The sequence below is a fragment of the Pseudorca crassidens genome, chromosome 9, assembly GCF_039906515.1.
Source record: "Pseudorca crassidens isolate mPseCra1 chromosome 9, mPseCra1.hap1, whole genome shotgun sequence".
NCBI classification, from domain to species: Eukaryota; Metazoa; Chordata; class Mammalia; order Artiodactyla; family Delphinidae; genus Pseudorca; species Pseudorca crassidens.
This window is the reverse complement of record NC_090304.1, coordinates 85,095,468-85,107,554: the sequence shown is the minus strand read 5'-3', so window position 1 is coordinate 85,107,554 and position 12,087 is coordinate 85,095,468. Positions and strand designations below refer to the sequence as shown.

General features: G+C 38.5%; 1 protein-coding gene across 2 annotated transcripts in view; it reads right to left on the bottom strand.

Moving 5' to 3' along the window:
• Positions 1–12,087, bottom strand: part of ELMOD1 (ELMO domain containing 1) — a 111,381-nt gene that overhangs the window by 29,875 nt on the left and 69,419 nt on the right. For both annotated transcript variants that reach the window (XM_067750914.1, XM_067750915.1), the window contains exon 6: positions 11,625–11,754. In XM_067750914.1, the coding sequence (XP_067607015.1) occupies positions 11,625–11,754 (130 nt within the window). The remainder of the gene's footprint in view (positions 1–11,624; positions 11,755–12,087) is intronic.

The following is a 12,087-nucleotide window of genomic DNA, read 5'->3' as shown; positions in this document are numbered from 1 at the left end:
GGAAATACTAACAAAAAAAAGTTGTAATTCATCAGTTATTTTACGCAGTAATCCAAAATTACTTATTATTCAAATGATACAATATTTTATGTTTTAGCACAATAGGTAAATTCAATCTAAAGGGTGAGAGAAAAGTTTCAGAGGAAAGGAAGTAAATCTATCATGCTTGAAAGCAAAACATTGGTATAAGAAATCTCTTTTATATTATATATATAAGAATTTGCCAGTGCTCTGTATTCTTCAAAACAGAAAATGTTTTAATTCATCAGAAGAGTACTAAAAACTGAGAAAAAGTGTCTCCTTTAAAAAATCCTTTGGGAGGGCTTCCCTGGTGGCACAGTGGTTGAGAGTCTGCCTGCCGATGCAGGGGACACGGGTTCGTGCCCCGGTCCGGGAAGATCCCACATGCCGCGGAGCGGCTGGGCCCGTGAGCCATGGCCGCTGAGCCTGTGCTTCTGGAGCCTGTGCTCCACAATGGAAGAGGCCACAACAGTGAGAGGCCTGCGTACCTACCGAAAAAAAAAAAAATCCTTTGGGCACTGATTTGGTTACTGCCACAATGAAAACAGAACAAAACAAAAGGAAACAGATTGCAAAGCTCATCAAATTCACCTAAACGATTGGAAGTAATCTCAGGGCCCTACACAGTTTAAAAATATCTTGTCTCAGGCTTCCCTGGTGGCACAGTGGTTGAGAGTCTGCCTGCCGATGCAGGGGACACGGGTTCGTGCCCCGGTCCGGGAAGATCCCACATGCTGCGGAGCAGCTGGGCCTGTGAGCCATAACCGCTGAGCCTGCGCGTCTGGAGCCTGTGCTCCGCAACGGGAGAGACCACAACAGTGACAGGCCTGCGTCCCAAAAAAAAAAAAAAAAAAAGAAAAAAATATATATATCCGGTCTCATCAAGCGAGTGGAGTAAAATGGCAACAGCAAGCATTTCATTTCCATAACTAAGTTATAAACCTCTTTCATTCAGGGAATACTTTGGGAGAGTAAAAGCTTTGAATAATAAAATATTTCAAAAATAAATTACAAAAAAGAAATTCTATTTTAATAATTTCATGTACCACAACAAACTAGATTAATGGCTAAAAAGTGTTCTTAATAAGTTCTTAATACTGTCTGCTTTAATACGGGTCACTTTCATGGAAAATGAAAGTCGCTTATGCTAAACCACTTATATGAAATACTACCAAGTATTACATTTCCTGTAAGAATTCTTGAGTTACCTGATTCTCTTCTGATAGATAAGTTCTTCCTTGAAAAATAAAGGGAGGAGGGAGGGTAGCTCTGAAAGGTAAGGTCATTTCTTGTACCTAAGAAGCTGACTGGAAATCTGAACTAAGGTGGTGGGCCTCTGGTGGGGGGATCTGAGGAGTCTAGCCATCTAAAGCTGTACTACTGGGAATAGAGTTATTACAAAGCCACCTGCCAAGTGCAGGAGATGAGAGCTAGGAAGGGTGATTCCCAAGGCAGGTGACAAGCTACAGATGTGGAGGCTGCACACTGAGTCAGTCCATCATTCATCATGGCCTGTACTCTGTTTAATTCTCTTCTCTTTGCATTCAGTCTTTATCTCAAGCTTATTTGAACACTTCTGCCCTGTCTCAGGTCTGCTACAGAACAGAAAGAGCAAGGGCATTTGTCCACCCATTCATTATAGGAGAAGCAGCTCTACCCATCAGGAGATCTTTTAATTCTGGATTATATTTTTTTCTATTAAGTACATGAATCCACATAAATTTTTACCTTTACTATTAATTTGGTTAGAAAATATTTAATAGAAATGTCCATTTGAATAACTCATATGGACAGTGCTACATGAATGTAAAGTGATGTAATCAATTTTATCCCAGCCTATGTTTAAATGACCATAAAATCCAGGTTTCTTTTTCATAGTTTGTAAGTAAAAACACTGATAGTGGTCTCCTATGTTTATATAAATGAAAGCAATTAAACAATATGGCAATATATCACCCAAGCCTCTAAACCAGCAAACTTTGCCTATAAAGGGCTAGATAGTAAATACTTTAGGCTTTGTAGGCCATAAGGTCACTGACACAACTACTTAATTTTGCCAATGGAGTACAAAAGCAGCCAAAGACAACATATTAATGAATGAGCGTGGATGTGTTCCTATAAAACCTTACTTAGAAAAATGGATGGCAGGTCAGATTTGACCTACAGGCATTAATTTGCTTACCCTAGCTCTAAACAATTTTATGAAGTAGATAACAAGGGTATAATTACCCATTTTAAAGATGAAGAAGCCTAAGCTCAAGAAGTTAAATACAAACCATGGGCCAGCCTCTGGAAATACAAATGTGAACAAGACATAGTTTTTCCCTCAAGAGATAGTGTAGTGCAGGAATTAAGAGCCCTTTCTAACTATGTGAAAAATGAGGATAATACCAATATCTCACTACAAGGTTATTGTGACAATTAAATGAAATAATGCTATAAAACACTTACTTTAACAATTGGCACATACTAAACACTCAATGAATGTGTTATTATTATTGATTTTATTATCAGATGTGGAATTTGAATTAACCAAAGAAGAGAATAAAGATCCCACTCCTGAATTTGCTAGAGAAGATTTCAAAACTCAATGAATAGCAATTTTAAAAAAAGAGCCAGATTCTACTCTGAGAATAATGGGTAACAGGGAACCACATGAGCAAATATCTGGGCATATAGGATGGCATGGGTCATGGTGAATGACAGAGCATGGAGGAAACAGGCTATACATAATGGGATAGAGGAGAAATAGCTTAAAGAAATAAACTGGAAAGGGTCCAAAATACATGCTAAGATGCATGGGTTTTCTACGATCAGACATAGAGAACCTGAAGTTTGTAACCTAGAGAATAACATGACTAGATAATCCCTCCGGTGGTACTTTAGAAGACGGAAGGGAGGAGGCTAATGGTTAGTGGCAGAATTAAAAGGCTATTTTAATACTTCAGGTTGGAGATGATGGCTAGAATAAGGCAGTGGGAACAGAAAACATTTGAGAGGTATTTTGGAGAAGCTCTATGGATAAGATTTAGTGATTTTTGTAGATGCAGAGTACCTCCCCAATTAGACTGCAAGCCACTTGAGGGTAGAAAAGATGTAGGGGTGAACAGTCCTGGCTTTATAATATACTAGCTGTGTGACTCAGAGCCTGGACTACAATGCTTGTAATTTGCTTATCTCTAAAGTAAACATAACCAAGGTTGGCCAAGATGGCGGAGTAGAAAGACTTTCATCTCACCTCCTCTTACAGGCACACCAAAATCACAACTATCTGCAGAACAACCATTGATGAAAAGGATCAAAAACAACCAGAAAAGATCTTCTACAACTAAAGATAAACAGAAGGAACAACAAAAAGATGGTAAGTGTGTGGAGTTGCAATATAGTCAAGTCCCATACCCGAGGTGGGTGATCCACAAATGGGAGAATAATTACAAATGCAGAGGTTCTCTCAATGGAGTGAGAGGTCCAAGCCCCACATCAGACTCCCTAGCCTGGGGGTCCTGCACTAGGAAGATGAGCCCCCAGAGCATTGACTTTGAAGGCCAGTGGGTCTTTCTTTCTGAAGTCCCAAGGGGCTGGGGGAAATAGAGACTTCACTCTTAAAAGGCACACACAAAATCTCACATGCTGCAGGATCCAGGGAAGAAGCAGTAATTTGATAGGCACCTGCTGATCTTGGAGAGTCTCCCAGAGAGGCAGGAGGCAACTGCAGCTCACCCTGAGAACATAGACATTTATGGCTGCTATTTTGGGGAGTTCATTCTACCACATGGACAATGGTGCTGGCAAGCACCATTGTAGAATCCTCCCTCTAGCTAATTAAACCCAGGAAAAAGCCTTTCCCTGGCCAAACAGTCTGTAGGCACCAGCACTGGGGTACCTCAGGCCAAGGAACTGACTGGATGGAGACAGAGCCCCACCCACCAGCAGATAGGCTGCCTTAAGACATCCTAAACCAGCAGCTGCTTCTGGATATGGTCATGCCCACCAGACAGCCAAGGATCCAGCTCCACCAACCACTGGGCAGGCACCAGTCCAAGAATCACCTGGGCCCCGGCCCTGCTCTCCAGGGTATCTGCTCTAGCTTCCAGAGAAGTCTCACCCACCAGGGGGCAGACAACAGTCACAAGAAAACCACAGTTCCTCAGCCTGCGTACCTGGCCTGCCTACCAGTAGGCCAGGCCCCACACTGGGGTCAGCTATGAGAAGGCCAATATAAGCTTCAGGATGCCCCAGACCCTGCACCCAACTGTATCAGGAACTGGCCCCATCCACCAGCAATCTGACACCAGCTCTGGGACCCCTGCGCCCTGCAACCAGACTCTTGGAACTTGACTCCACTCAGCAGTGTGCCAGGACTAGCCTCAGGGCCACCCAGGATTTTGTAGCCAGCTGCCTTCTGAACTAGTCCCACCAACCAGCAGCCAACAGCCCCCACACAAGGCAGAGTCTGGTAACCAACCAGATCATTGGCCAACCAAGGCTAACAGATTGCCCACATAGTCAGCCCACCACAACAGAAAGACCCATGCAGTCCTCATAGGGGGAACCCCTAGAGCATATATAGCTCAGGTAAAGAGGGGAAGTTTGCTGCTGGGATACATAGGACATCTCCTACAAAAAGCCACGACTCCAAGGTTGGGAAATGTAACCTACCATATTCATAAAAATAAAAACACCAACAAAGTCACAATGAGGTGACAAAGGAACATGTTCCAAATGAAGGAACAAGATATAGCTCCAGAAGAAGAAATAAGTGAAGTGGAAATAGCCAATCTACTTGAGAAGGTATGCAGGGTAGTGATTATAAAGATGATCAAAGAACTTGGGAGAAGAATGGCTGCACACAGCAAGAAGTTAGTTTTTAACAGAGAGTTAGGAAATATAAAGAAAAACTAGAGGTGAAGAATATAGTAGTTGAAATGAAAAATACACTATAAGGAATAAACAGCAGACTAAATGATACAGAGGAATGGATCAGTGAACTGGAATACAGAGTGTGTAAATCATTGATGTTGAAAAGACAAAAAAAAAGCATGAAAAGAAATGAGGACAGTTTAATAAGAACCTCTGGGACCACATCAAGCACAAGTGCATATATATAATATATAAAATATAAAAACCTCATGGTAACCACTAATATTTGCATTATAGGGGTCCCAGAAGGAGAACAGAGAGAGAAAGGGGCTGGCTGAGGACATAGTTGAAGACATAATAGATGAAAACTTCCCTAACCTGGGAAAGGAAACAGTCACCCAAGTTCAGGAAGCACAGAGAGTTCCATACAGGATTAAATATTAAAAGCAGCAGGGGAAAAGCAACACATTACATACAAGGGAACTCCCATAAGTCTGTCAGCTGATGTTTCAGCAGTAACTCTGCAGGCCAGAAGGGACTGGCATGATATATTTAAAGTAATGAAAGGGACGAACCTGTAACCAAGAATACTGTATCTGGCAAGGCTCTCATTCAGATTTGATGGAGAAATCAAAAGGTTTATAGACAAGGAAAAGCTAAAAGAGTTCAGCAGCATCAAACCAGCTTTGCAAGAAATGTTAAAAGGACTTCTGTAAGTGAAAAAGAAAGGGCTACAACTAGAAACATGAAAATTACAAGAGGAAAAAGCTCATTGGTAAAGGCAAATGTACAGTAAAGATAGGAAATCATCTACACACAAAGATAGTGGGAAGGTTAAAAGGCAAAAGTAGTAAAATCATCTACAACCACAATAAGCAGTTTAGGGATACAAAAACAATTAGATGTAAAATATGATTTCAAAAACAGTAATCATGAGGGGAGGAGAGTACAAATGCAGGGTTGTTAAAATGCATTTGAAATTAAGAGATCAGCAACTTAAAACAATCAAGTGCATATATATAATACATAAAATATAAAAACCTCATGGTAACCACAAACCAAAACTCTATAATAGATACACACAAAAAAGAAAAAGGAATCGAAACATAACACTAAAAATAGTCATCAAATCACAAAAGAAGAGATCAAGAAGAAAGGACCAAAAAAGAACTACAAAACAAACCCCCAAACAATTAACAAAATGGCAAAAAGAACACACCTATCAACAATTATTTTAAATGTAAATGGAATAAATGCTCTAATCAAAATATATAGAATGGCTGAATAGGTACAAAAACAAGACCTGTATATATATTGCCTACAAGAGACTCACTTCAGATCTAAAGACACACACAGACTGAAAGTGAGTGGTGGAAAAAGGTATTCCATGCAAATGGAAATCAAAAGAAAGCTGGGGTAGCAATACTTATATCAGACAAAATAGGCTTTAAAATACTGGTATAGGATACAAGGAAGGACATTACATAATGATCAAGAGATCAATCCAAGAATGAGATATAACAACTGTAAATATATTTGCACCCAACATAAGAGCACCTAGATACATAAAGTAAATATTAACAATGTAAAGGGAGAAATTGACAGTAACACAATAATAATAAGGGACTTTAACACCCCATTTACATCAATGGACAGATCCCAGACAGAAAATCAATAAGGATACACTGGACTTAAAAGACACATTAGACACATGGACTTTATATATATGCATATATATATATATGTATATATATATCCATATATGTGTGTGTATGTTTATACACACACACCACACACACACACACACACACACACACAATGCATTCCATCCAAAAGCAGCAGAATACACATTCTTTTTGAGTGCACGTGGAACATTCTCTAGGATAGATCACATGCTGGGCACAAAACAAGCCCCAGTAATTTCAGGAAATTGAAATCATATCAAGCATCTTTTCCAACCACAATGCTGTGAGACTAGAAATAAACTACAAGAAAAAAACTGCAAAAAACACAAACACATGGAGGCTAAACAATATGCTACTGAAAACCAATGGATCACTGAAGAAATAAAGGAGGAAATTAAAAAGTACCTGGAGACAAATGAAAATGAAAACCCAATGAACCAAAATCTACAAGAAAAGCAGTTCTAAGAGGAAAGTTTATAGCAATACAAGTTTACCTCAGGAAACAAGAAAAATCTTAAATAAACAACCTTACACCAAAAGAACTAGAGAAAGAACAAATAAAACCCAAAGTTAGTAGAAGGGAAGAAAAATTATGATGATCAGAGCAGAAATAAATGAAATAGAGTCTAAAGAAACAATAGAAAAGATCAATTAAACTAAGAGCTGGATTTTTGAAAAGATAAACAAATAGATAAACCTTTAGCCAGATTCACCAAGAAAAAAAGAGAAGGGCCCCAAATCAATAAAATCAGAAATGAAATAGGAGTAATTAAAACTGACATCACAGAAATACACAGAATCATAAGAGACTACTATGAATAACTGTATGGCAATAAAATGAACAACCTAGAAGAAATGGACAAATTCCTAGAAATGTACAATCTCCCAGGACTGAATGAGGAAGAAATAGAAAATGTGAACAGATCAATTGCCAGTAATGAAATTGAATCAGTAATAAAAAAAAACTCTCAACAAACATAAGTCCAGCACCAGCAGTCTCCCAAGGCAATAGAAGTAAAAGCAAAAATAAATAAATGGGGATAATCAAACTTATAAGCTTTGCCCAAAAATGGAAAACATAAACAAAATGAAGAGACAACCTATGTACTGGGAGAAAATATTTTCAAACAATGTGACCAACAAGGGCTCAATTTCCAAAATATACAAACAGCTCATACAACTCAATGACAAAACAACAAACAACCCAACCAAAGAATGGGCAGAAGATCTAAACAGACATTTCTCCAAGGAAGACATACAGATGGGCAATAGGCACATGAAAAGATGCTCAACATCGTTAATTACTAGAGAAATGCAAATCAAAACTACAATGAGGTATCACCTTACACCAGTCAGAATGGCCATCATTAAAACCTTTACAAATAACAAATGCTGGAGAGGGTGTGGAGGAAAGGGAACCCTCTTACACCGTTGCTGGGAACGTAAACGGGTGCAGCCACCTTGGAAAACAGTGCAGAGGTTCCTCAAAAAACTAAAAATAGAGTTGTTATAGGATCCAGTAATCCCACTCCTGGGCATATATCTGGACAAAACTATAATTCAAAAAGATACATGAACCCCGATGTTCATAGCAGCAATATTTACAACAGCCAAGATACAGAAGCAACCTAAGTGTCCATTGACAGATGAGTGGATAAAGACAGAATACAGCTCAGCCATAAAAAAGAATGAAATAATGCCATTTGCAGCAACATGGATGCACCTAGAGATTATCATACTAAGTGAAGTAAGTCAGACAGAGAAAGACAAATACCATATGATATCACTTATATGTGGAATCTAAAATATGACACAAATGAACTTATTTATAAAACAGAAACAGACTCACAGACATAGAGAACAGATTGTGGTAGGGGAGGGATTGATTGGGAGTTTGGGATTAGCAGATGCAAACTATCATATATGGAATGGATAAACAAGTTCCTACTGCTATATTAAATACGCTGTAATAAACCACAATGGAAAAGAATATATATATACGTGTGTGTGTATACATATATATATGAAACTGAATCACTTTGCTGTACACCAGAAACTAACACAACATTGTAAATCAACTATACTTCAATAAAAATAAAACTTAAAAAAAAAAAACCCGATTAAAAAATAGGGAGAAGACCTGAATAGATATTTTTCCTAAGAGGACATAAATTTGGCCAACAGGCACTGAAAAGATGCTCAACATCATTAATCATCAGAGAAATGCAAGTCAAAACCACAATGAAATATCACCTCACGCCTGTCAAAATGGCTATCATCAGAAAGACCACAAATAATAAATGTTGATGAGGATGTGGAGAAAAGGGAGCCCTTGTACACTGTTGGTAGTAATATAAATTGGTGCAGTCACTGTGGAGAATAGTATGGCAGCTTCAGAAAACTAAAAATAAAGCTACTATATGACCCAGCAATTCCACTCCTGGGTATATATTTGAAAAAATTGAAAACACTACTTTGAAAGGATACATGCACCCCAATGTTCATAGCAGCATTATTTACAGTTGCCAGGATATGGAAGCAACCTAAGTGTCCATCAGCAGATAAATGGATAAATAATATGTGGTTATAGGGACTTCCCTGGTGGTGCAGTGGTTAAGAATCTGCCTGCCAATGCAGGGGACAAAGGTTCAAGCCCTGGTCAGGGAAGATCCCACATGCTGCGGAGCACCTAAGCTCGTGTGCCACAGCTACTGAACCTGTGCTCTAGAGCCCACGAGCCACAACTACTGAGCCTGTGTGCCACAACTACTGAAGCTCACGTGCCTAGAGCCCATGCCCCACAACAAGAGAAGCCACCCACAATGAGACACCCACACACTACAATGAAGAGTAGCCCCTGCTCGCCACAACTAGAGAAACCCTGCACGCAGCAACGAAGACCCAATGCAGCCAAAAATAAATAAATAAATTTATTTTTTAAAAAAAGAATATGTGGTGTATATATATAATGGTGGTATATATATTCAGCCCTACAAAGAATAAAATTTTGCCATTTGCAGCAACATGGATGGACTTGGAGGTACTATGCTAAGTGAAATAAGTCAGACAGATAAAGACAAATACTGCATGATATCACTTATATAAGGAACCTAAAAAAATAAAACAAACTAGTAAATAAAACCAAAAAAAATAGACCCACAGATATAGAGAACAAACTAGTGGTTACCAATTGGGAGAGGGAAGCATGGAGGGTCAAGACAGGGGTAGGGGATTAAGAGGTACAAACAACTATGTATAAAATAAGCTACAAGGATATTTTGTACAGCACAGAAAATATATCCAATATTTTATAAGTATAAATGGAGTATAACCTTTAAAAATTATGAATCACTATGCTGTATAACCTGAAATATACAATATTGTACATCATCTGTACCTCAATAAAAATGTTTTTTAAATAAAGTTAATGATGAAAAAAATAATAACTGTCATCTTGCCTACCTCTTATAGCTGTGACTATAAAAAATAATACCTACATACTCAAATTGTGACCACAGGTAAAAGTCATATCTTAAAAGTTCTTGACCTGTATCTAATGACTTCAATAAGTCATGCATTCAATCGTATTTGTTGAAAACCTATGTGCCAGCACACATACAACAGATCAACTAAGATGACATATAGCAGGTACCCAAATGTCATTGATTCAGAGGGCATTTCAGCCATTTTAATGAATTGTTCCGGAGCTGTGGCCAGTCTGTTAATTATAACACCTCTTTTCTCTTTATATCACCTCTTATTTCCCACCTTGAGTTCGTTTTATTAAACTTGACTATCTCTATCAGAACATAAAGAAAAAAGCAATCAAAGAGATGAAGCTCAGCCAGTAGGTTGGCTAAAATTAAGCAGAGGAGCAAGGGAAGAAGAAACCATTGGTAAGAATGAGGCCTCTTTTTTTTTTTTTTTTTTTGCGGTACGCAGGCCTCTTACCATTGCAGAGCACAGGCTCCGGATGCGCAGGCTCAGCGGCCATGGCTCACGGGCCCAGCCGCTCCGCGTCACTTGGGATCTTCCCAGACCGGGGCACGAACCCGTGTGACCTGCATCGGCAGGCGGACTCTCAACCACGGTGCCACCAGGGAAGCCCAGGCCTCTTTAATTTTAATGATTGACATCAGGTCTAGCACTAATTAGTAGAGACAACTGAATCATCTGCTTAAGTACCTACATACACAAAAATACACACTCCACACAAAAACGCAACAGGATACATTTTTTAAATGGCAGCTTCTATTTACATCTTTCAATAAAATAAAGTTAAGGCAACTAAACAAATGTATTCCTCCAATTTCATTACTGCCTTTTTGAATTCTAGGAAAGGACAAAGAAGCACTCCATCCTAAAAAGCATCTATTTTCAGAAATGAATTTATAAAACATTTCAGATTAGTAGTTCTAAAGGTTTGTCTTAATTTTTTAAAGTTTTATTGATGTGTCATAATACACTATCAGATCAGATAAGATTTTTAAGGTTTTGTTTGACAGCCAAGAAGGAGTATTTATAACTGCATATTATTCTTCAAGCAACTCTAATACACCATATGTAAACCTTTATTTACTCTTCTAATACTTAAGTTACATGAATAAATAATCAGCATTAAGACCTTGGGTAATTTCCCCAGGGAGCTGTTGTGGAAGCAGAAACCAACTTCATCTTCTTTGATGTCTATTAAAAGTCGTAAATGGAAATCCTAGGTCACTCTTTGACAAATTCTATTTCTCCTATTGGCTTTCAACACAGTTAAACAACCTAAACTTGAGCCAAATGTGAGAGGCCATAGAAATCACCTCTGATGCTTTCTCAGATTCCAAATGAAAATTGGCTTTATATTTAACTTCTCACGTGAATTTTCTATTGAAAAATTTACCTCCAACATCTGAACCAGCAAGAAAATGTAGGCTTTACCAATTAGTTCAGTGTCCATGTCGTATTCACCTTTGTGCCCCGCCATGTCCAGAGCAGTGCCTAGCACACAGCAGGAGCTTGGCAAACATTAGCTGACCTAAGTGAAGAACTGAAATGTGTTCAAGGACTAACCTTCAAAAGCATTTCTTCATGTTGGGGATTATCAGAGTCATAGGGCTCTCTGCGCAGTTTTTCCACATCCGCAATAAGGTTTCTGTACCCAACAATTTGCAGAAGGCAAGCTTGAAGAGAGATTCCCAGCCTAACATGTTAAAAAATAGAAGAAACACACATGAGGGAAAAAAAACCACATTCTCTGGCATTTGTTCACTTGATGTATGTACAATAGGACTTTTCATATTTATATAATATTTGGAAATTGCTCAAATAGGATTTTTCTAATAGAAGCACAATTTTTAACTGAAGCTCCACATGGACAGCTGTGGAACTTGGCTAAAATTTACCTCTCACTCCAGCCTTTTCAAGGCAAATTGCAATAATATGGCTTAAAAACAAGGGAGCTCTTTATGCAAGTGACTTGAAAGATGTAGAAAATATAGGTGATCATGGTTTCTTAGGGATCATTTAGCTCCCC